This window comes from Nerophis ophidion, linkage group LG01 (assembly GCF_033978795.1).
Source record: "Nerophis ophidion isolate RoL-2023_Sa linkage group LG01, RoL_Noph_v1.0, whole genome shotgun sequence".
NCBI lineage: Eukaryota > Metazoa > Chordata > Actinopteri > Syngnathiformes > Syngnathidae > Nerophis > Nerophis ophidion.
Window position 1 is genome coordinate 71,265,982 of NC_084611.1, and position 26,811 is coordinate 71,292,792.

The following is a 26,811-nucleotide window of genomic DNA, read 5'->3' on the forward strand; positions in this document are numbered from 1 at the left end:
CAATGGGACCGCCTGTGTGTTCGTGTGAACACCCCACCAAAGTCCAGAGTCCTCTACTTGGAGCCCAGGACCATCAGTGCTAGCCTGGCCTCGCTCCCTCTGTGAATGTCTAGACGAGTAGCGGGTCCAGTCCACTAACTGGCTGGCGGACGGACGGATGACTGCTTGGCCAACGAGCTGACTGGCTGGCCTCTGCTAATATGGGGAAGGTGGAGGGAGGGGAAGGCGTATACACCCATCTGGACCGCGCTGAGGCAGGACGATTGTTTGAGTTAGCAGCGTGTGGCTGGCGACACAGTCTCGCTGCATTTTGGAAACGAGAGCGAATACAACAAAAGGTGCGTTAAAAGACGGTGTTAAATAGTGTGGATCCATTTTGGAATCATAGCGGTGGGAATGGGAAAAATAGCTTCCAGTAAACATGTGATTATTACAGAGGAAATTACATTTTTAGCAATACTATTTTTCTGTATTATGATTACTGTTCATTTTAAAGACAGTGAAACTATAATACTTTTTATTTTGAGGAACTAATATTCTCCTGAGAGCTAGCGTACACTGCTGTGGACATTGCTTTTTGGTCAGTTTCTTTAGTCTGAATTATAACATTTGGAAGGTTATAGCAAAACAAATGTCCACTGTAACGGACATTTGTGTTTCGCTTAACAGGGATATTATGTTCCAAAATGTGTAAACCTGATTAAAGAAATAGACCAAAAACTAATCAGTGGACATTTGTGTTTCGCTTAACAGGGATATTATGTTCCAAAATGTGTATACCTGATTAAAGAAATAGACCAAAAACTAATCAGTGGACATTTGTGTTTTGCTTAACAGGGATATTATGTTCCAAAATGTATAACTCTGACTTCATAAACAGACTTAATAGAAAACTGTCCACTTCAGAGGACATTTGTGTTTTTCTGAAAAAGACTATTTTTCTAAATGTGTAGCTCGGACTAAAGAAATAGACCTTGAAGAAAATGGTCAACTTCAGAAGACATATTATTATTTTTTTTGAAAAGGGCTATTTTCCAAAAAGTAATTGATACTCTGACTCTTAAGAAATAGACCAAAATTCAATGTCCACTTCAGAGGACATTTGTGTTTGTCTTAACACGACAGTTTGTTTTCAAAATGTGGAATTCTGACTAATGAAATAGAAAAGAAAATTTTCCACTTCAAAGAACATTTGTGTTTTACTTACCTGGGCTATTTGTTCCCTAAATTTGTAACTCTGACTAAAGAAATAGCCCAAAAACTATTGTCCACTGCAATGGACACTTGTGTTTTACCTAACAAGGCTATTTTTATCCAAAATGTGTGAGAATGAATGCAAGATTAAATTAGACAGAAAATGTCCACTGCAGTGGACGCTGGTTCTCAGGAGAATTTTACAGCAATTTACGTTTTGTGTTGACCAATTATCAGACCAAATGAAATCATCTATTCATACAGAGGAGATCTATATCAGATATACTCAAGTATTTAATGCACCCCAAATTCTAATTTAATTAATTTAAAATTCCACCGCCTCAATGTGGTTTCCTCTGTGCGCCCAGATGCCGTTTTTTCCGTGTGGATCTGTAAGTTTGGCATTCATCGAAGCCAGGATGCATTGGTCTTATCTCCGCATGCCACGCTCGGTGTTTCACGAAACGGCGACCTTTGTTTACCAGGCCGGCCAAGACAAGCTCCCCTCCTGCCCTGACAGGGTTCAGCTCCGAGCGCCGAGCAGAGGCATGAAAAGCAATGAAAAGCACCACAGGCACCGGGCTCGGAGCAGCCAAAAACTACACTGGGAGAAATATTAAAAAAGCTGCAGTGGTGTTTTGACTATTTTATAAAGCAAAAAAATAAACAGTAATATGATAAATTTGCACAAGTGGGACAATTTTAAGGTCAGATCCATGCTGGACGATAGCAGCGAATTCTCCAAACACAGACATGAGCTAAAAACCCTGTCAAACAAATGCGATAAGAAAATACTGCAAATGCCTAACAAAAACAACTGCACGGGTGAAAGGCTGCAGGTCATTGGATCAAGTTTGCAAGGTTACCTCAGAGCTGAGGGGGCGCCCATATTTAAAGACATGAGCAGAATGTCCGGAAAAAAGTTAGACATCTTATATTTAATATTTGCATACAGCTTCACATAATTAAGGTTAGCATAGCGTGGGTCTGGCTTTCCTGCAGCATTTCTCTCATGCAGTTGTTCCTTATTTCTTCATGTTCCAAGAAGACAATCAATCACTAATAAATGTAGTATTTTGTTTACATTGACTTAGTATTTTAAATGGTTGTGTTGATAATCTTTTATTGTACCTTGATTATTCATTATAATATGTTACATTTTCAATAAAAAAAATTTACATTTAATATATTTTTTTTACGGTAGGTCTTAAAAAGTACCAATAATTATCATCATCAAAGGATTAAAAATAACTTACATACAGCTTTCAGCCATAACGCCCAGCCCTACCTACTATTACCATAAGTTAAATTGCGCGAATTGAGTAAAAAGATTGCAAATAAAATTATAATTTTGTGAACAAAATGTCGTTAGTTTACAAGTTTGCAATGTTACCTCAGAGCTGGGGGGCGTCCATATTCAAAGACATGAGCAGAATGTCCAGAAAAAAGTTTGACATCTTTTATTTAGTTTTTACATATAGCTTCACATAGCTAAGGTTAGCATAACGTGGGTCTGGCTCTCCTGCAGCATTTCTCTCATGCAGTTTTTCATCATTTCTACATGTTCCAAGAAATGTATGCAAAAAATTTGCTTATTTAATCAAAACAATCACTAATAAATGGACCGTGTTTTAACTATTTTATAGGACAAGACGGATGGATGGATAAAGCGAACAAAAATACAGTAATATGTTAAATTTGCAAAAGTAGGACAATTTTAAGGTCAGATCCATGCTGGAAGATAACGGCAAATTCTACAAACACAGACATTAACTAAAAACGCCGTAAAACAAAAGCGACAAGAAAATACTGCAAATGACAAACAAAAACAACTGCACGGGTGAAAGGCTGCAGGTCCCTGGATCAAGTTTGCGTCATGAGCAGAAAGTCCAGAAAAACGTTACACAGCTTACATTTAATATTTGCATATACCGTATTTCCTTAAATTTCCGCAGGGCATACAGTATGCGCCTGCCTTGAATTACTGCCGGGTCAAATTCGCTTCCCAATATAATTAGCACATGCTTAGTATTACCGCCTGTTCAAACTAGTGACGTCACGAGTGTCACTTTCCCTGTCATCATTATCAAAATGGAGGAGGCTGATTTCAATACCGGTAATTTGAAATCGCATAAAGGTAAGAAGATTAAGAGCTATTCAGTAGGATTTAAGGTCCAAGCTTACATCACACTCAAATTATTACTGCATACCTCTGCTAAGTGCCGGAGTGAGAAGAGGTTTTAAAAAAATTAGCGCATGCTTACTTTTACCGCATGCCTTTGGTAAGCGCAGGAGTGAGAAGAGGTTTTAAATTAATTAGCGCCCCGGTGGCAATTCAAGGATATACGGTAGCTTCACACAACTAAGGTTAAGATAGCGTGGGTCTGGCTCTCCTGCAGTATTTCGCTCATGCCGTTGTTCATCATTTGTACATATTCCGAGAAGAGTACGCAATAAAAATTATTTAACCAAAAACAATCACTAATAAATGTGCATTTTCCGTGTTCTATATACACTGCAGCCCAGGGGTCACCAACCTATTTGAAACCAAGAGCTACTTCCTGGGTACTGATTAATGCGAAGGGCTACCAGTTTGATACACACTTAAATAAATTGCCAGAAATAGCCAATTTGCTCAATTTACCTTTAATAAATACATCTATATACATACATATATATATATATATATATATATATATATATATATATATATATATATACAATAAAATGGGTATTTCTGTCTGTCATTCCGTCGTACATTTTTTTTCCTTTTACGGAAGCTTTTTTTGTAGATAATAAATGATGAAAAAACACTTAATTGAACGGTTTTAAAGAAGAGAAAACAGGAAAAAAATGAAAATTAAATTTTTAAACATAGTTTGTCTTCAATTTCGACTCTTTAAAATTCAAAATTCAACCGAAAAAAAGAAGAGAAAAACAAGCTAATTCGAATCTTTTTGAAAAAGTTAAAAAAATAATTTATGGATCCATCCATCCATCCATTTTCTACCGCTTATTCCCTTTTTGGGGTCGCGGGGGGTGCTGGCGCCTATCTCAGCTACAATCGGGCGGAAGGCGGGGTACACCCTGGACAAGTCGCCACCTCATCGCAGGGCCAACACAGATAGACATCATCATTAGTGATTTTTCCTGATTAAGATTAATTTTAGAATGTTGATGACATGTTTTAAATAGGTTAAAATCCAATCTGCATTTTGTTAGAATATGTAACAAATTGGACCAAGCTATATTTCTAACAAAGACAAATCATTATTTCTTTTAGATTTTGTAGAACAAACATTTTAAAAGAAATTCAAAAGACTTTGAAATATGATTTAAAATTGATTCTAAAGATTTTCTAGATTTACCACAATCATTTTTTGGACTTTTAATCATAATAACTTTGAAGAAAGACTTTACAAATATTCTTCGTCGAAAAAACAGAAGCTAAGATGAGGAATTAAATTAAAATGTATTTATTATTCTTTACAACAAAAATAATTAATTGTCAGGAAAGAAGAGGAAGGAATTTAAAAGGTAAAAAGCTTTATGTGGTTAAAAATCCTAAAATCATTTTTTAAGATTGTATTTTTTCTCTAAAATTGTCTTTCTGAAAGTTATAAGAAGCAAAGTAAAAAAAAAAAATGATTTTATTTAAAAAAGTGAAGACCACGTCTTTAAAATATTTTCTTGGATTTTCAAATTATATTTGAGTTTTGTCTCTCTTAGAAATTAAAAATGTCGAGCAAAGCGAGAAAAGCTTGCTAGTAAATAAATACAATTTAAAAAATAGAGGCAGCTCACTGGTAAGTGCTGCTATTTGTGCTATTTTTAGGACAGGCCAGCGGGCGACTCATCTGGTCCTTATGGGTGACCTGGTGCCCGCGGGCACCGCGTTGGTGACCCCTGCTATAGCCTAGTCAAGTGATTGTTGGATTGAGACTTTAATTAGTAGATTGCACAGTACAGTCCATATTCCGTACAATTGACCATTAAATGGTAACACCCGAATAAGTTTTTCAACTTGTTTAAGTCGGGGTCCAATTAATTCATGGTAAGTCCCATTTTTGGAGCGGTTGAGACCATTAGACCTATATAGCGCATGCGCACAAAAGGTCAGGGCCTATTATTGACCCCATATGACTATTAGCATAAAGCTCATTCTTTAGTCCCCTCATGAATCAAAATGCCCCGTTAAACGTTGCACTCTGAACAGTGCTAATTAAGCACACTCAATTATTCACTTGTTATTTTCCAAATGCAGCGGGAAAAAATAAAAATAATGAAGAAATAATGTGTCATCCACGCATGGTTTTAGCTAAAATGAACACCTGTTGGCTGTGTTAGCGCATTATTGATCAAAAAGCTATATTGCATGAACGTCACTCGCTTCATTTACTCAAATAAGCACAAAAGTGTCGGTTACAAGAACAAAAAAGCCACATTAAACGCATAATTAGACAAATACCTGCGGATTTTTTAGGTCCTCCTCGTTTGACCACACGTGCGCGTTCCCGTGTGTCCCGCGGCTCCAGTACGAGTCCCGTAAAAGGTCGAAATTCATCTCCACGCTTAAAACGCGATATAAAAACATATAGGCCCTGCCAAAATGATCATACTTAATAAAACATATTAAAGGGTAATTAGCAGCGATTAGTCACATTTTTATTGACACCACCCCCTTCTCGTCTCTGTTCGAGGTTTGTATAACAACCAAACCGGTAATTTCCAGACATGCTGACTCTAATATGCAAATGATTTAATTTCAATTGTGAAGTGTATCAAAAAAAAAAAAAAGAAGACAATAGATCAAAAGGATGAAGACTACGGACAGAAAGACGTCACGACTGACATAACGCCACACCACCTGCTCTGCAACGCTGCTCCGCGACCTGGGTGCGCACGGTGTGATGCGTTCACGGACTTGCACTGTTGGAACTCGTCTTGAAAACATCTGCCTTGTAAAAAGGCATTTAATGTAAATAATAACAGAAAATAGGATGCATTAAAAGAATCAAATTGCAGGAGTGCAATAACAGTCATTTTAAAATAATGTATAGGTGTGTGTCATATGTCATAAGCTTAGATAATAATAATAATAATAATAATAATGGATTTTATTTGTAAAAAAGCACTTTACGTTGAGCAAACAACCTCAAAGTGCCACAGTGTAAAAAATAGTAATAATGATAAAAAGATTATAAAAATAAATAAAATATAAAACCAAAAACCAGCATGCATGTTTATAAAAAGGCTTTTTTAAAAGCATCCACAGTCTGAGGTGCCATCAGGTGGTCAGGGAGAACGTTCCACAGACTGGGAGCAGCGGAGCAGAAAGCCCGGTCCCCATAGTTTGTAGCTTTGTCCGTGGAGGTTGGAGAGGGTTAGCCTGTTTGGAGTGGAGGTGTCGTGTGGAGGATTAATATTAAAATATAATGTTTAATATTAATAATTTTAAATGATAAATAATATTAATATTGACTTGACCTGGGGCTGCATAAGTAGTTACATAGTTAAATTAAAGACACTATAGGATACATGTGACACTCATTGTTGACAATGAACCTTTTCACTTACCTCAACTCAACTCTGTTTTCTTTGTTGTTGTTGTTTTTATTCAGTGACACTTCTCTGTATGCTTGTGATTTTGAATTTTGTGTTACTTTTTTTTCCCTTTTAATCAGTTATTGTGATTCTCTATCTGTTTGTGGTGAAGAGGAAGGCAGCACATTGATACCCACTGTGACTGAAATGTAGGGGGGGTGTTATTATTTAACTTTTATTATTTTTCTGTAATTTTTTTTTTCAATTATTCATAATTTTTTTTATTGTTGGGGGGGGTGACAAAAAAGTGTATTTTCTCTCAGTACTTGTATTATGATTTCCCTATCAAATTAATAGGTAAATATTATTAAAAATAAATAAGAAATAAAAAAAAGTTTCCCCAAAACGGTCAAGCAGTAGAAAATGGATGGATGGATAGTTTGGCACATTTGCTTTTTGTTGTTGAAATAAAAAAGATATATACATTTGAACATTTTGATCTTCTTTCACTGTAACTAAAATACCCTGGTGTGTGTGATATTTTATCATTACACTCGAATGGTTCTTCAATTCTAATACACAAATCAAAATTATAACATGTATATTCACAAATATATATATATATATATATATATATATATATATATATATATATATATATATATATATATATATATATAGCCTACTATATAAAAACAATTAAGTTGCAAAAGCTATTTTAAAAATTGATATTGTAATGACAAATATACACAATTGACACTTTTTTAGAACGAGATTAAAGTCTGCAACACACACACACACACACCCGAGGAAGGTTTCGGCGTGTCGGGGCATGTGATGAGCGGAATTCATCTCTCGACATCTGCTGTGAAAAATCCCATATTGTCAAGTTATGTGGTGATACCACAGAGGAGGACTGTGTTGCCCCCGTTGGTTATATATGAGCACGTAAAAATCTGACTTGCATCATGCACATTAAATATAAATCAAACATAAGCCTCACAATAAACAGGGCACAAGCACGTCAGTCCTTTTCTAATAAAAACGAGACGAGAAACACGTTCCTGTGCAAAGTTTCCACCAGGAGAGCAAGGAAAAGAAGGTGTGCTTGGATAAGGCCAGTGAAATAGAGCAGCCTCACTGCAAAGGCCTCGGGGTTATGAAAGTTGCATGAAACTCTTATGAAACACAATACGCTCTCATCTTTTATATTCACCCGAGCCCGCATTATTCGCATCCATTCCCACATTTTTCCTCTCAAAAACTTCCTTTACGCCTGCACTGCCAACGCTCCCACTTCCTTCCAGCTCCAACATGCATGGAAGTAGGAGATGGGGAAAAAAACAAACAAACAAAAAAATCTCCCCCTCCCTTCTTCCTCACATCAGCACAGATTGATGTTAAATGTGTGTCTGCGCATTGTTTGTAATTACGTGTGTTTAAACACAAAGTGTTACTATGTGTGAAAGTCTGGAAGCCATTTGTGGCATGAGGCGGAGAGAGGGGTCGGAGAGGGGGGTGGGGGGCATCTCCAGAGACGATGCAACCCTCGGCTTCTCCCATGCGTAACCCTACACTTTGGAATATTTTGCATTTGTGCGCGCACACACTCTCGAATCTGATACAAGATCAAGCCTTTATTCTGTCAGATTCAGTCCGATAGGATTTTTCTTTATGAGGTTTTTGTGGGTTTTTACTGTGCACAAATATCACCGCACGCACTTAATTACAAACACAACCCAGCATATTTTCATTGTATTTATCTGCAAGCATCGTTAAATAAATACGAGGGGCTTTCTGACTTTGGTTTTTGGTGGATGGAAAGTCAAAACTTCATACACCCCAAATATTTTGTGGGAACCGAATAGCCGACTCCAGCGAAATGTTACACATTAACCGCCGGTAATGCAAAACTGACGTCTCATCTTGATAGCGGGATGGCGGATTGTATGAGAGAAGTGTTTCTTGAACGACTGATGGTATAATTTTTTGGGATGTATATACATACATATATACATATATATATATACACAACTGGGCAAGGTTAGAGATTTATGAAGAGATTATGGTGCTGCATGTTGCAAGCAATTGAATAAGTGAGCAAAAATGGTGTGGCATTACACAAAGTATATACAGTGTAAGTGGATGCACGCATGTGTTTACACTACGTTACATTACGGTCCTGGAGAGGAGCGGTTCACTTGGTGGACTTTCTGTGCTGCTGGCATTGTACTAAAATGATACAACATGTGCGATACAATCAATATGGTGACTTCCTGCCTGGATTAACGTATTTTTCGTAACTATAAATCGTAGTTTTTTTCATAGTTTGGCCGGGGGTGCGACTTATACTCAAGAGCGACTTATGTGTGAAATTATTAACACATTACCATAAAATATCAAATAATATTATTTAGCTCATTCACATAAAAGACTGGACGTATAAGATTTCATTGGATTTAGCAATTAGGAGTCACTGATTGTTTGGTAAATGTATAGCATGTTCTATATGTTATAGTTATTTGAATGACTCTTACCATAATATGTTACGTTCACATACCAGGCACCTTCTCAGTTGGTTATTTATGCATCATATAACGTACACTTATTCAGCCTGTTGTTCACTATTCTTTATTTATCTTAAATTGCCTTTCAAATGTCTATTCTTGGTGTTGGGTTTTATCAAATAAATGTCCCCAAAAAATGTGACTAATACTCCAGTGCGACTTATAAAGGTTTTTTTCCTTCTTTGTTATGCGTTTTCGGCAGGTGCGACTTATACTCCGGAGCGACTTATACTTAGAAAAATACGGTATTATACGTATTATTTCTCAATTGTATTTGTCACTATTTCTCTTTTTGTTTGTTTATGATGTTTTTATTCCATGTTATTTACTGCGCTGCCATTGCCAATACAAGATCAATTAAGTTCTATCAAATCTAAACTCATTTAATCTAATCAAACACATAGTAACCGAGACAAACATTTCCTGAGTTCCGAAAAACACTAGGCTGCTTCTGTTGTACAGAGGAGCTTGGATCACTGTAAACCCCCATTTGATCCAGTTTTCATTGGCTTCCAGTTAAATTTCGCATTGAGTTTAAAATTTTAGTCCTGACATTCCGTGCATTGCATGGTGGGGTCTCGCATCATCACTGAGTTGCTGTTCCCCGACTTTTCAGGGCGCAGCTTCAGGTCTTCAGGACAGGGTCTTCTAAAGATCCCCAAAACTCGTTTTAAAACCCGTGGCATTCCAGGCTATAGCTCCCAGACTCTGGAACAATTTGCACCAGTCCCTCTGTGATCTTGACTATGTTGAAACTTTTAAGAAACATTTGAAAATTTCTCTTTTTAGTAAAGCTTTTAGTTAATGCACCTTTTAACACTCGTTTTTAATCCACTTTGTATCCTTTTTATGATGTTGCCCCTGTTGTTTTAATTGAATTGTTGTTTTACTTCACATATGTGTTATACAGCCCTTTGAGATTTTATCTGTGAAAAGCACTTTATAAATAAAATGTACTTACTTACTTACTTACCTACTTACTTTGTACTTACTGTAAACACATTGGCAGATCCTTGTATCGACATTTTAACCTTGCTAGCAAACACAAAACAATGGGGTCCAAACTTGTGATTTACATAACCGAGGCGTTCCTCAAGGCACCCCTTTAAGTCCTCTCCTTTTTAACAGTTACACATTTTTTTTCCCGTAATGTGATTTATGTAACTAAGGTAAACTTTTGATTTACATAACTCAGGCATTCCTCAAGGCACCCCTTTAAGTCCTCTCTTTTTTAACAGTTACACATTTTTTTCCCGTAATGTGATTTAAGTAACTAAGTTAAACTTGTGATTTACATAACTGAGGCGTTCCTCAAGGCACCTCTTTAAGTCCTCTCCTTTTTAACAGTTGCACATTTTTTTTCCCGTAATGTGATTTATGTAACTAAGTTAAACTTGTGATTTACATAACTGAGGTGTTCCTCAAGGCACCCCTTTAATTCCTCTCCTTTTTGGCAGTTACACATTTTTTTCCCCGTAATGTCATTTAATGTGTTGGCCATGCGATGAGGTGGCGACTTATCCAGGGTGTACCCCGCCTTTCCCCCGATTGTAGCTGAGATAGGCACCAGCGCCCCCCGCTACCCCAAAGGGAATAAGCGTTAGAAAATGGATGGATGGATGGATGGATGGATGGATGTGATTTATGTAACTAAGTTATTGCTGTAGCGTGTTTACTTCTGATGCAGTCATTAGTCATTTGTTCAACGTCTTTAGTTATACTGGTGGTGTTCCTCAAGGTTCTTTTTAGGTCCTCTATTTTTCATCATTTGGGGTATTCAACTGGTGGCTCGCAAGTTCAATTCAAACAAAAAACGTGTGAGAGACTTGCAGTTTTGCAGAAGGTCCTCAGACTGGAAGGCTCTCCAGAGAGTGGTGAGGAAGGCGGAAAAGATTATCAGGACTCCTCTTTCTCCTATCCAGGAGATCGCAAAAAGCCGCTGCCTGACCAGGGCTCAGAAAATATGCAAAGACTCCTCCCGCCCCCACCAAGGATTGTTTTCACTGCTGGACTCTAGGAAGAGGTTCCACAGCCTCCGAAGAAGAACCTCTAGGTTCTTTAACAGCTTCTTCCCTCAGGCCGTAAGACTCTTGAACGCATCATAATTAAATTATCCCCTCAACTCCCCCTAAAATGGATTAAGTCGCTGGAATAAAAAAGACAATATAACATGCATATGCAAAAGTGCAATGTATTTATCTGTACAGTAATCTATTTATTTATATCTGCACCTTATTGCTTTTTTTATCCTCCACTACCAAGAGCTAATGCAACAAAATTCGGTTCGTATTTGTACTGTAAAGTTCAAATTTGAATGACAATAAAAAGGAAGTCTAAGTCTAGTCTAGTCTGATTCCAAGTCTAAAAAGACTATAGCGCTGTCATATAGATGATCTTTGACTAGTTTTGTGCAGAAGGTCCTTAAAAACAACAGAACGCTCCTATAACTGAAAAAATCAAATGTCTACTGTAAAGGATGCTGATTCTCCGAAATATAACAAATAAAGTAGTAATGGTAAAGGGAGAAGGTGGAACCCCCGGTCGTTAACTTTCTTGAAATGTGCCCCCAATGCAAAATAGTTGAATATATCCCTGGTTTAGGGCAGGGCTTATCCTCCTCCTCTAAAGTCGCCCGCATCCTACTTTCAAGCGCCTCGAAAATTCACAGGTTTAAAAAGTTTTCTTAATTTTACTCATCACCCCTGATCTCGTCTTCCCCCTTTCAAACACATCCAAAATTTGCAAATTTAAAAAAAATATTTTAATTTTTTTTTTTTTCAAGCACTTCCCCAAGAGTCGCCTTCCTCACAATCTTAAACCCTTCCAAAAATAGCAGGCCTAAAAATTATCCATCCATCCATCCATCCATCCATTTTCTACCCCTTATTCCCTTTTGGGGTCGCGGGGGGTGCTGGCGCCTATCTCAGCTACAATCGGGCAGAAGGCGGTGTACACCCTGGACAAGTCTCCACCTCATCGCAAAGCCAACACAGATAGACAGACAACATTCACACTCACATTCACACACTAGGGCCAATTTAGTGTTGCCAATCAACCTATCCCCAGGTGCATGTCTTTGGAAGTGGGAGGAAGCCGGAGTACCCGGAGGGAACCCACGCATTCACGGGGAGAACATGCAAACTCCACACAGAAAGGTCCCGAGCCTGGATTTGAACCCAGGACTGCAGGACCTTCGTATTGTGAGGCAGACGCACTAACCCCTCTGCCACCGTGAAGCCCACCTAAAAATTATTATTTCTTAATTATTGTAAGCTTCACCTGAAGTTGCCTGTCTCATACTCCAAACCCTCACAAAATTAGCAAATTAAAATGTTTTATTTGTCTTCATTTTTAAGCTGCTACACGCCCCTAAAGTCGCTTTCCTCATAATTTCAAACCCTGTCAAAATTAGCTTGTCAAAAAATTACTTTAAATTTTTTTAAAGCTGCTACTCCTCCCCTGAATTTGCCTTCCTTATAATCTAAAAGCCTTCCAAAATTAGCAGGTATAAAAATATGTTTTTCTTAATTTTTTTCAAGCTTCTGCCACTCACCTGAAGTTGCTGCTTCATACTCAAAAGCCTCCCAAAATTAGCAAATTAAAACATTTTATTTGTCTACATTTTTAAGATGCTACACGCCCCTAAAGTCGCTTTTCTCTTAATCTCAAACCCTTCCAAAATTAACTGGTCAAAAAATTACTTAACATTTTTTTTTAAAGCTGCTACTTCTGCCCTGAATTTGCCTTCCTTATCATCTAAAAGCCTTCCAAATTTAGCAGGTATAAAAATATGTTTTTCTTATTTTTTTTTCAAGCTTCTGCCCTTCACCGGAAGTTGCCTGCCTCATACTCCAAAGCCTCCCCAAATAGGCAAATTAAAACATTTTATTTGTCTTCATTTTTAAGATGCTACATCCCCCTAAAGTCGCTTTCCTCATAATCTCAAACCCTTCCAAAATTAGTTGGTCTAAAAATTACGTTTAATTGTCTAAAACCCTTCCAAAATTAGCAGGTATTAAAAATATATTTTCTTAATTTTTTTCAAACTTCTGCTAATCACCTGAAGTTGCCTGCCTCATACTCTAAACCCTCCCAAAATTAGAAAGTCAAAAAGTTGTATTTGTCTTAATTTTTAAAGTGCTACACCCTTCATGAAGTCGCTTTTCTCATAATCCCAAACTCTTCTAAAATTAAAAAGATAATGGCTGTTCTTTTTTGTAATTTTTTCAAGCTGCTGCACCTCCTCAGAAATCGCCTTCTTCATACTTTCGAGCCCTCCCCAAATTATAAAGCTAAAACGGTGTATTTTCCCTATTTTTAAAGATTTGTCTGCCCTGAGATCGGTAGGTTGTGAGTTCAAACCCCGGTGGAGTCATACCAAAGACTATAAAAATGGGACCCATTACCTCCCTGTTTGGCACTGAGCATCAAGGGTTGGAATTGGGGGTTAAATCACCAAAATGATTCCCGAGCGCGGCCTCCGCTGCTGCTCACTGCTCCTCTCACCTCCCAGTGGGTGGAACAAGGGGCAAATGGAGAGGGTAATTTCACCACACCGAGTGTGTGTGTGACTATCAGTGGTACTTTAACTTGAACTAACCTGAAGTCGCGACTGCCCATCCATCCATCCATTTTCTACCGCTTTTCCCTTTTGGGGTCGCTGGAGCCTATCTCAGCTGCATTCTAGTGGTAGGCGGGGTACAGCCTAGACAAGTCGCCACCTCATCGCAGGTCGCGACTGCCTCAAATCCTCCCAAAATTACCAAGTTAATTTTTTCTTCTTCATTCTTTTCAAGCTGCTGCACCTACGCTGATGTCGTCCTTATATTTTCAAACCCTCAAGACATTACCAGTTTTGAAAATTCATTTATTTGTTAAATCCCTCCCAAAATTAGCATGTTTGAATTTTGTCCAAATTTTACTTTGGAATGAGCTCTAAGAGAGCTGGGATAGGCTCCGGCCTCTGCTGTTAAAGGAGTGTAGAATGGATGGCAGCCTTTTGCCTCAACGCAGGAAGGTCTCACACGTTCCGCCTCAGCGCCAATAATAGTGCATGAGGCAAACAGCACATCCCGACAGGCGCACGCATGAGCACCGTGGGCCTTGAGGTCTTGGACCTCATAGTTCTCTAATACAGGGAGAATGGAAGAGATAATGAAAGCCAATACACCCCCCGACTAACAAGCAGCAGCAGCAGCAGGCGAGGACTGCGTCTCGTCAGACAAGAGATGCACTATTGAGAGACTTTCTCTCCCCCTCATTCTTTTATTCCTCATTCTGTCTGTGGACAAGGCCGGATGCCAACTTCTCTCCAAAGCCGGGCAGAGTGCCCTCACCCTTTTATTAAAAAAAAAAACAACAAAAAAAAAACTTTGCCAATGTGACCGGCTCACACATTCAGTCTGTGCTTCAACTTTCTTTCTTTCACCTCAAACAAGTCAGTGTCTAACACTTTCTCCCTGGCTGAAGAATATTGTTGCTACAGTCCTCCCTCAGGGGCTCACTGCTGGTAGTAATAGCCTGCATGTGCTCTCTTCATCTCTATTGCTTCTAGCGTCTCCCACTCTGCTCACTCATACTTTATTCACCGTGGAACTCGCTCGCTCCACTTTTGCAAAACTGCTACTCGTCCGAACGCACTTAGGGGCCATCTACACGGGACTGTTTTTAACTGAAAACATGTTGAAACCACGTCACTTGTTTACATCTACAAAATCTCGGCGCCTAAAATCAACACGTCTTCGATGAAGGCTTTACAAGCAGTTGGTGCGCCTGAGTCAGGCATGTGATTTGACCACAATGAAAAAGACTGAAAACATTTCCGGGGGTCTGGGGGACGAAGCTCCTGGTTTTCCACCAATTTAACATGATCAAATTAACAAAGACAGCACCATTTGAAGAAAATATTTTAGTGTTTAAAGGGGAACATTATCACCAGACCTATGTAAGCGTCAATATATACCTTGATGGTGCAGAAAAAAGACCATATATTTTTTTAACCGACTTCCGATCTTTAAATGGGTGAGCATTTAAGTCTCACCTTAAAACTTATTTGTATACTATAGCCTTTAAATAGACCTCCTTTTTAGACCAGTTGATCTGCCGTTTCTTTTCTTTTTCTTCTCTGTCCCCCCCTCCCTTGTGGAGGGGGTCCGGTCCGATGACCATGGATGAAGTACTGGCTGTCCAGAGTCGAGACCCAGGATGGACCGCTCGTCGGGACCCAGGATGGACCGCTCGCCTGTGTATCGGTTGGGGACATCTCTACGCTGCTGATCCGCCTCCACTTGGGATGGTTTCCTGTGGACGGGACTCTCGCTGCTGTCTTGGATCCGCTTTGTACTGAACTCTTGCGGCTGTGTTGGAGCCACTATGGATTGAACTTTCACAGTATCATGTTAGACCCGCTCGACATCCATTGCTTTCGGTCCCCTAGAGGGGGGGGGGGGTTCTCATAGTCATCATTGTCACTGGCGTCCCACTAGGTGTGAGTTTTCCTTGCCCTTATGTGGGTTCTTCCGAGGATGTCGTAGTGGTAGTGGTTTGTACAGTCCTTTGAGACATTTGTGATTTAGGGCAATATAAATAAACATTGATTGATTGATTGATTGATTGATTGATTTTGGCGAATTAAACGCCTTTCTGTTTATACCTCTGGTGGCGATGACGTCAGAACGTGACATCACCAAGGGAATACTGCCGCAATTTTCATTTTCTACACATTACACACACGGGTCTCAACTCTGTTATTTTCTGTTTTTTCGACTATTTTTTGGAACCTCGGAGACATCATGCCTCTTCGGTGTGTTGTCGGAGGGTGTAACAACACTAACAGGGAGGGATTCAAGTTGCACCAAAGATGCGAAAGTGTCTGCCGCCAGACCCCCATTGAATGTGCTGTAGTGTCTTCACATTTTACCGGCGATGACAGACATGACACAGAGATGTATGGATAACCTGCAGATGCATTTGCAACGATAAAGTCAACGAAATCACAAAGGTGAGTTTTGTTGATGACTTATGTGCTAATCAGACATATTTGGTTGCGGCGTGACTGCCAGCTAATCGATGCTAACATGCTACACTAATCGATGCTATCATGCTATGCTAATCGATGCTAACATGCTATTTACCGGCGGTGCTAAAGCAGACACGGCACAGAGATGTATGGATAACCTGCAGATGCATTTGCAATGATAAAGTCAACGAAATCACAAAGGTGAGTTTTGTTGATGTTGACTTATGTGCTAATCAGACATATTTGGTCGCGGCGTGACTGCCAGCTAATCGATGCTAACATGCTATTTACCGGCGATAACAGACATGGCACAGAGATGTATGGATAACCTGCAGATGCATTTACAATGATAAAGTCAACGAAATCACAAAGGTGAGTTTTGTTGATGTTGACTTATGTGCTAATCAGACATATTTGGTCATGGCGTGACTGCCAGCTAACCGATGCTAACATGCTACGCTAATCGATGCTAACATGCTATTTACCGGCGGTGCTAAAGCAGACACAGCACAGAGATGTATGGATAACCTGCAGATGCATTTGCAACTATATTACGTTTCCTTCCACCCACATTTAATGCGAAAAAAACACTTACCAATCGACGGATTTAAGTTGCTCCAGTGTCTTGAGATGCGAAAGTCCTGATCGTTTGGTCTGCACATTTTACCGGCGATGCTAACGCAGTTATTCGGCCACGCTATGGCTATGAATAGCGTCAATAGCTATTCGCTCAATAGCTTCAGTTTCTTCTTCAATACTTTCATACTCCAACCATCTGTTTCAAAACATGCGTAATCTGTTGAATCGCTTAAACTGCTGAAATCCGAGTCTGAATCCGAGCCAATGTCACTATATCTTGCTGTGGTATTCTCATTGTTTGGATAGTGGTTTAGAAGATAGCGAAAATAAGGCACTTTAAAGCTTTATTTAGGGATATTCCGGGACCGGTAAAATTTTGAATAAAACTTAAAAAAATACAACAAGCCACTGGGAACTGATTTTTATTGTTTTTAACCCTTTTGAAATTGTGATAATGTTCCCCTTTAAAGACATGAAAACATCATTAATAGAACATACATACCCCTATTATCCTAATGAATCACTGTATATGGTTCAGTCCCAACAGTATTTAGTCACTAATATTTACATCTTGTGTTCATTTCACATCGACAGGTGTCACATTGATCAGTGTTATTATCTACAGTATTACCACATTACTTCAGTTCACTTCACACATTTACTTGCTCAGAGAGACCTAACATGAGCTTTCCCTAACATGAGACTACATAAGAACTTAATATTACAAAATAGTATTATATGCAAATTTATTTCAAATAAATTGTTAACTGGAATCAATAATGCGACTCTTTGAATTTCTGTAATTTCATAATAAATTTTTTCACGTGGCTTTTTATTTTTAGAAAAAACAATTTATATTTCGCAAAGCAATAATTGGTTAATATTTAAAAAAAAACATGCGTATTTCGCAAGCAAATATTTTTTAGCTTACCTCATCATTAACTATCCTGTCTGTAACTGAAGTGTGTTGTTTGGGTAGATCTTTCCTCTCGATGTCTACGGCAGTTGTCAATGTAAACAAAGGATGAAGTCCGTAAGGTTTGCTCACTTTCGGTTGACATCCAAAAGTACCAGCTAGTGAAAAGTTTGTTTTCCTTGCTTCCAGTTGTTTCATATGTTTTTGGCGTTTCGCATGTACTTCCAAAGCCTTGAAACCTCATGATCCATAGTAAATATTATCATGACACTGTGCACAAAACTTTTCCGGGACGATCGATTTTCCGAATAAAATCGCCGAACAAAGTCGTAACTTCCTTCTTCCTAACAGTATCAGTGATTTCCCTTTCCATCCAGTCCCATCGAAACTTATTTTTGACATGTTTATCAATTTCTTTTACTCATGAAGCGTCCTTTCTCTTGAGAACCAACATCGTTTACATTTGAAAAATGGCGGTAATGACATCATCATTCATAACAGCTGTCCTGATTGGTCACAAGGAACATATCGACCAATCAACTACGGCGTAATATTACATTACGTCCTATTGTCGTTTAAAAAAAGTGTCATTAAGGAGTTGTCCAACTTTTGCTTCAGAAATTAAAATAGAAAAACATATATTTTTTGATTTGATATTAAAAATTGGAAAAAGAACAAACGGAAGGTACAAGAACCAAGCGCAAATTGCTTGTGTTAAAGCTGATTGCGATTCTGATGATATAAGAAAAAAATATTAATTGTATTAATGGTATTATTAATAACTTATACCACTATTTGTTTTTGAATATGCATAACATATTTGTTTAGTCTTTTTAAAGAAAATATATGCGTCATTGAAAATTCTAAATGATCATGTCATGTATGATGATGTCATATTGGCCCGCCTCTAGCCACGCCCCCACCGCTAAGTATATCGTGGCAATCTACGGGAAACCCTGCCCTGGTCTAAATCCAAAGAAGGTTGAAGAAAAATTCTGATTGTACTCAGACATTTACAGAAGTTGTTCAGTTTTCAGGTCGGCCTTCGAGAAAACGTACGTTACAATTTGTGGTTTCCCCACAAAGGAAAGAAAGCGAGTCAAGTTTGCGGATGAGAAGCCAAGCGTGCGAACATGAGGGCGTCCTATCAGGGACGCTGAAGCTTGCAGATTTCATTCTGCTTATCATGTCAGCTGGAGCCCGGCCTGCCGGGTCTTGGCGCAATGAGGGTATACCAGTGCCCACTCCCTGTGGCATGATATGAGCAGGGGCCCCTTTGCTGGTGCACTCTGCCTTGTCTGCCATGAGTTGGAGGCTTCACGGCTTCCAACGTCGGAAGCTCACTCCCGAGTGGCCGCCCGGCCGACTTTGATCCCATTAGGGTTAGAAGGTGTCTGTTTCAAATGGCTCTCGGAGAGCTGCCTCTTAATCTCTGCTAAGCTCGACCGGGTTTAGGTCAAAAGGGGACGGGGGCACTCGATGGCAGCGTGTCTGGAGCTGGCACCGCGCGGGTTAAAGGACGTGCTGCCCATTTTGAGCGGCGTACCCAGTGGAGTGAGCAGCCGGAAAAAGCGGAGCATGCAGACAGATACACAAACAACCCTTCCCGCTATAAAGACAAACTCCTTTTTGAAAGGTTCATCCACAAACCCTTACATTCCCCTTTTAGTGTGACGTTTGGTGGGCATCGTGGTGTGGATTGCGTTCTCGTTGGTGCAGTCGGAATGGAACACAGCGTAAAGGTAAAAATTATGATTTATTAATATACTAAAGAACAAACTAAGAACAAAAACAATTGCACGAAGGCACTAACAAACAAAACCAACAGAACTAGCATGAGCTAGAAGAAACAAAAGACGCTAGCATGTGAGCTAGGGAAACAAACAAACAAAATAGCATGGAAGCTAATCGAGTACAAAGGGTATTTTCCACAATGCGGGATAGCGACGTCACCTGTTGCGTGGAAAGAAAACTACACTGCGAGACCGAAAGACAAACAAAGGCAGGCTTAAATAGGGACAGAAAATTAAGAGGCAGGTGCGCGACGACAATTAAGAGACAGGTGACACTAAATGCGTAACTAGGCAACAGAAACAAAACAGGAAGTGCCACCAGGAACTAAGGACGTCAAATACCAAACAGGGTGATAACACAACAGAACAAAACCAGAACATGTCACGATCCAAGTAGTGCATCATGACATTTAGACTTTTAACCCGCAATAAAACAGGGAAAACGGTATGATTGCGTGTCAATTTATCTACTCGACGCTGGACGACTTTCCAGGCCCCCTAACTACCGCCATGCAGCACCTGAGAAGCGCCACACCACTCCAGGGAGACAGCCAGAAGTTAAAGTTAAAGTACCAATGATTGTCACACACACACACGCACACATTAGGTGTGGTGAAATGTGTCCCCTGCATTTGACCCATCCCCTTGTTCACCCCCTGGGAGGTCAGGGAAGCAGTGAGCACCTTCCAGACCCTCTAACCCCAGGTTTGGGTTAGAGAGTCCGCCCTGAGATCGGTAGGTTGTGAGTTCAAACCCCGGTCGAGTCATACCAAAGACTATAAAAATGGGACCCGTTACCTCCCTGCTTAGCACTCAGCATCAAGGGTTGGAATTGGGGGTTAAATCACCAAAATAATTCCCAAGTGCGGCCGCTGCTGCTCACTGCTCCCCTCACCTCCCAGGGGGTGGACTATGGGGATGGGTCAAATGCAGAAAGTAATTTCAATGGTACTTTACCTTTAAAAACAAGTGTAGATATCCTCGCCAACACTTGTAATACCGCACCACTTTAGCTGCGCTCACCCTTTAGAGCACAGCCGTAACTTCCTGGCGCTGATCACATTAACTCTTTCAATTTGACAGCCCTAGTTTAAAACTATGCAAAATGTCCTGGGAAAATAAGAGATTTTTATTTACCCACCGCGCCAGGAGCCGAGTAAGAAATTAGCATTATTTTGTTCGGGGCAGTCAGACAGAATATACTGTAACGCACATTGCTTGGCGTGGCGCAGTGGGAGAGTGGCTGTGCGCAACCCGAGGGTCACTGGTTCAAATCCCACCTAGAACCAACCTCGTCACGTCCGTTGTGTCCTGAGCAAGACACTTCACCCTTGCTCCTGATGGGTGCTGGTTGGCGCCTTGCATGGCAGCTCCCTCCATCAGTGTGTGAATGTGTGTGTGAATGGGTAAATGTGGAAGTAGTGTCAAAGCGCTTTGAGTACCTTGAAGGTAGAAAAGCGCTATACAAGTACAACCCATTTATCATTTATCATTTATTTTATTGTGAAGGCCGGAAGTGTGTTGTTCATCAAGTGCCTCCCCAGTTCATGGTTGTCGTCCTTGCTTCATGTTAAGCTTTGCCGACGTTATCTTTTAAAGACTCTCTGTAAATACAAGCCTCAATTAACGGAAGTAATGATACATTGACGGTTAGTATTATCGTTTCAAATCAGGATTATCGTAAAACCGGGATTGATATCTGCACTTTGATAAACCCACAGTTTGGTGATACAGCTCATCTCCAAGTGACGCGAGCTAATTGCTAACTATCTTAAAGGGGAACATTATCACCAGACCTATGTAAGCGTCAATATATACCTTGATGTTGCAGAAAAAAGACCATATATTTAGTTAACCGATTTCCGAACTCTAAATGGGTGAATTTTGGCGAATCAAACGCCTTTCTGTTTATCGGTCTTTTTGCGATGACGTCAGAACGTGACGTCACCGAGGTAATACAGCCGCCATTTTCATTTTCAACACATTGCAAACACCGGGTCTCAGCTCTGTTATTTTCAACTATTTTTTGGAACCTGGGTGACATCATGCCTCATCGGTGTGTTGTCGGAGGGTGTAACAACACTAACAGGGAGGGATTCAAGTTGCACCACTGGCCCGAAGATGCGAAAGTGTTTGCCGCCAGACCCCCATTGAATGTACCAAAGTGTCCCCACATTTTACCGGCGTTGACAGACATGGCACAGAGATGTATGGATAAACTGGAGATGCATTTGCAACGATAAAGTCAACGAAATCACAAAGGTGAGTTTTGTTGATGTTGTTGACTTATGTGCTAATCAGACATATTTGGTCGCGGCGTGACTGCCGGCTAATCGATGCTAACATGCTACGCTAATCGATGCTAACATGCTATTTACCGGGGGTGCTAAAGCAAACATGGAACAGAGATGTATGGATAACCTGCAGATGCATTTGCAACTATAAAGTCAACGAAATCACAAAGGTGAGTTTAATAAGAAAATTGAACTTATTAGAAAGGAGATTAAAGACAATGCGTCCCAGCTACAACTGGGTTATAGTAACACAGATACGATTGTATATACGGCGGATACTGCAAATATCCAAAATAGTTTCTCTCGTTTTGATGAAATAACATTAGAAGGATTGTTACAACGTGTAAATGGAATAAAACAAACAACATGTTTACTTGACCCACTTCCTGGGAAACTTATCAAGGAGCTTTTTGTATTATTAGGTCCATCAGTGCTAAATATTATAAACTTATCACTTTCCTCGGGCACTGTTCCCGTTGCATTCAAAAAAGCGGTTATTCATCCTCTCCTTAAAAGACCTAAACTCGATCCTGACCTCATGGTAAACTACCGACCGGTGTCTCACCTTCCCTTTATTTAGAAAATCCTCGAAAAAATTGTTGCAGAGCAGCTAAATGAGCACTTAGCGTTTAACAATCTATGTGAAACCTTTCAATCCGTTTTCAGGGCAAATCACTCGACTGAGACAGCCCTCGCAAAATTGACTAATGATCTATTGCTAACAATGGACTCTGATGCGTCATCTATGTTGCTGCTCCTCGATCTTAGCGCTGCTTTCGATACCGTCGATCATAATATTTTATTAGAGCGTATCAAAATACGAATTGGTATGTCAGACTCAGCCCTGTCATGGTTTAACTCTTATCTTACTGATAGGATGCAGTGCGTCTCCTATAAGAGTGTGACCTCGGACTATGTTAAGGTAACGTGTGGAGTTCCCCAGGGTTCGGTCCTTGGCCCTGTACTCTTCAGCATCTACATGCTGCCGCTGGGTGACGTCATACGCAAATACGGTATTAGCTTTCACTGTTATGCTGATGACACCCAACTCTACATGCCCCTAAAGCTGACCAACACGCCGGACTGTAGTCAGTTGGAAGCGTGTCTTAATGAAATTAAACAATGGATGTCCGCTAACTTTTTGCAACTTAATGCCAAAAAAACGGAAATGCTGATTATCGGTCCTGCTAGACACCGACCTCTATTTAATAATACAACTTTAACATTTGACAACCAAATAATAAAACAAGGTGACTCTGTAAAAAATCTGGGTATTATCTTCGACCCAACTCTCTCCTTTGAGTCACACATTAAAAGCGTTACTAAAACGGCCTTCTTTCATCTCCGTAATATAGCTAAAATTCGCTCCATTTTGTCCACTAAAGACGCCGAGATCATTATCCATGCGTTTGTTACGTCTCGTCTCGATTACTGTAACGTATTATTTTCGGGTCTCCCCATGTCTAGCATTAAAAGATTACAGTTGGTACAAAATGCGGCTGCTAGACTTTTGACAAGAACAAGAAAGTTTGATCATATTACGCCTGTACTGGCTCACCTGCACTGGCTTCCTGTGCACTTAAGATGTGACTTTAAGGTTTTACTACTTACGTATAAAATACTACACGGTCTAGCTCCAACCTATCTTGCCGATTGTATTGTACCGTATGTCCCGGCAAGAAATCTGCGTTCAAAAGACTCCGGCTTATTAGTGATTCCTAGAGCTCAAAAAAAGTCTGCGGGCTATAGAGCGTTTTCCGTTCGGGCTCCAGTACTCTGGAATGCCCTCCCGGTAACAGTTCGAGATGCTACCTCAGTAGAAGCATTTAAGTCTCACCTTAAAACTCATCTGTATACTCTAGCCTTTAAATAGACCTCCTTTTTAGACCAGTTGATCTGCCGCTTCTTTTCTTTCTCCTATGTCCCCCCCTCCCTTGTGGAGGGGGTCCGGTCCGATGACCATGGATGAAGTACTGGCTGTCCAGAGTCGAGACCCAGGATGGACCGCTCGTCGGGACCCAGGATGGACAGCTCGCCTGTATCGGTTGGGGACATCTCTACGCTGCTGATCCGCTTGAGATGGTTTCCTGTGGACGGGACTCTCGCTGCTGTCTTGGAGCCACTATGGATTGAACTTTCACAGCTGATCCGCTTGAGATGGTTTCCTGTGGACGGGACTCTCGCTGCTGTCTTGGAGCCACTATGGATTGAACTTTCACAGTATCATGTTAGACCCGCTCGACATCCATTGCTTTCGGTCCCCTAGAGGGGGGGGGGGTTGCCCACATCTGAGGTCCTCTCCAAGGTTTCTCATAGTCAGCATTGTCACTGGCGTCCCACTGGATGTGAATTCTCCCTGCCCACTGGGTGTGAGTTTTCCTTGCCCTTTTGTGGGTTCTTCCGAGGATGTTGTAGTCGTAATGATTTGTGCAGTCCTTTGAGACATTTGTGATTTGGGGCTATATAAATAAACATTGATTGATTGATTGATGTTGATGTTGACTGCCAACTAATCGATGCTAACATGCTACGCTAATCGATGCTAACATGCTATTTACCGGCAGTGCTAAAGCAGACATGGCACAGAGATGTATGGATAACCTGCAGATGCATTTGCAAATATATTACGTTTCCTTCCACTCACATTTAATGCGAAAAAAACACTTACCAATCGATGGATTTAAGTTGTTCCAGTGTCACAAGATGCCAAAGTCCAGATCGTTTGGTCTGCACATTTTACCGGCGATGCTAACGCAGCTATTCGGCCATGCTATGGCTATGAATAGCGTCAATAGCTATTCGCTCAATAGTTTAAGTTTCTTCTTCAATACTTTCATACTCCAACCATTTGTTTCAATACATGCGTAATCTGTTGAATCACTTAAACCGCTGAAATCCGAGTCTGAATCCGAGCAAATGTCGCTATATCTTGCTGTGGTATTCGCCATTGTTTGTTTGTATTGCCAGCACTGTATGACGTCACGGGAAAATGAACAGCGTCTTGGCAGAGAGCGAAAAAAAGGCACTTTAAAGCTTTTTTTAGGGATATTCCGGGACCGGTAAAATTTTGAAAAAAACTTCAAAAAATACAACAAGCCACTGGGAACTGATTTTTATCATTTTTAACCCTTTTGAATTTGTGATAACGTTCCCCTTTAAATGCTAACATGAATGCAAGACACATTAATGTTTTCCTCATTACAAGCGTACGAAAAATATATTGTGTCCATTTATTTACTAGCATTCGTCTTTGGCCACATTGCGCTTAAAATATTGCATATTCATCCGATCGCAGATTTTTTAAAAGTATATTCCACCACACTTTTACCCTAGACTAAGCATTTTCAAGCATAACAATGAACTAAAAATATCAATACTACAGTAAATGGGTTATACTTGTATAGCGCTTTTCTACCTTTTTAAGGAACTCAAAGCGCTTTGACTCTATTTCCACATTCACCCATTCACACACACATTCCCACGCTGATGGCGGGAGCTGCCATGTAAGGCGCTAACCAGGACCCATCAGGAGCAAGGGTGACGTGACTTGGATGCAAGAAGGTGGGGATTAAACCAGGAACCCTCAGGTTGCTGGCACAGCCACTCTCCCAACCGCGCCACGCCGTCCCCTAATAGTATTGGCCACTAGAAGAGACCAAACCTATCACTTCATGGCGTTCAGTATCGTGACCACTGATTGGCACAACCTTAGGCATCCTTACTATATTGGATTAAAGATTATTAAACAAACTAAAGGTGACTCGAGGATGTTATTTACAATGTTGAAATATGTATTTAGAAGGTAGTAAACAGTTGTTGTTGTTTTTTTTGCTCGAGCTATGAAAATATTCCATTTAAAATGAATGGTTTCTAAGTATTTTTTTGAGGGCAATCAACAATACAGTGATAATGGTAGTTTTGGTCACAATAATTATAATATTAAGTTTTCATATTGTGACAACCCTGCCGACTTTCCATTACAATCTGGATAAACGCCAAAGAATAAATAAAAATGCTTTAACACAATGGTTAAATTATATCTGTGAAATTGTATCAGAGTTGAACAAAACAGGTTGTGTAAGTTATGTTGAAATGAGGTATTTTACAATTTTATGTTGCAGATTTTGATACGGATTACCCATGAGTGAGATCGACCGATAACAACACCGCAACCAATCATATGTATTAAATGTTTTTTTTCCAATGTGTTTATGGTGAGTGCTATTGACACGCTGGCAAGATTAACACAATATTTATACTACTGTTGTTCCTTAATCTCTTTCTCGGTGTGTAACATATTGAGCCTTGTCCTCCAGTGATACTACTACATTATCTTTAACTATGACCACAGCCTCAGTAACTATTTAGAGTGGCGATTTCCATAATTTTCACTGGACTGCATTGCAAAATGATTAACTTACATAAGAGACAAGAAAATGCCGTTTATTTGCTGTAATGGAGGTGATTATTAGCTGCTAGTTGCTTGTCAGCCGGGGGGTAGGGGGGTTTCAAATAAATACAGTGTCAGCCAGAGGGGATGGCCGTTTGTGAATGGCATTGAAAGGCATTAATCGACAAAGGCAATCACATACTTTTTCATGAAAAATACTGATCGGCGGCCGATAGATCATTACAAAAAGACTGCCGGTACAGTATAGTCATATCTAGAGATGTCCGATAATGGCTTTTTTAGCCAATATCCAATATTGTCCAACTCTTAATTACTGATTCTGATATTAACCAATACCGATATATACAGTCGTGGAATTAACACATTATAATTCTTAATTTTGTTGTGATGCCCCACTGGATGCATTAAAGTTAAAGTTAAAGTACCAATGATTGTCAAACATAAACAATGTAACAAGGCTTTTCAAAATATATCAACGCAAGTTAGGGAAAAAAA

General features: G+C 39.8%; 1 protein-coding gene across 9 annotated transcripts in view; it reads right to left on the reverse strand.

Annotated features, from left to right (window-relative positions):
- Nucleotides 1–26,811, reverse strand: part of LOC133558893 (nuclear factor 1 X-type-like) — a 266,583-nt gene that overhangs the window by 148,084 nt on the left and 91,688 nt on the right. For 2 of the 9 annotated variants that reach the window (XM_061910054.1, XM_061910105.1), the window contains exon 1: nt 5,663–5,980. The exons of 4 other annotated variants lie outside the window; for them this stretch is intronic. In XM_061910054.1, coding sequence (XP_061766038.1) covers nt 5,663–5,788 — 126 coding nt within the window. In that variant the 5' untranslated portion in view covers nt 5,789–5,980. Of the gene's footprint in view, nt 1–5,662; nt 6,102–26,811 lie in introns of those variants that run through there. 3 more of the 9 variants (XM_061910096.1, XM_061910045.1, XM_061910114.1) reach the window with 3 other exon arrangements.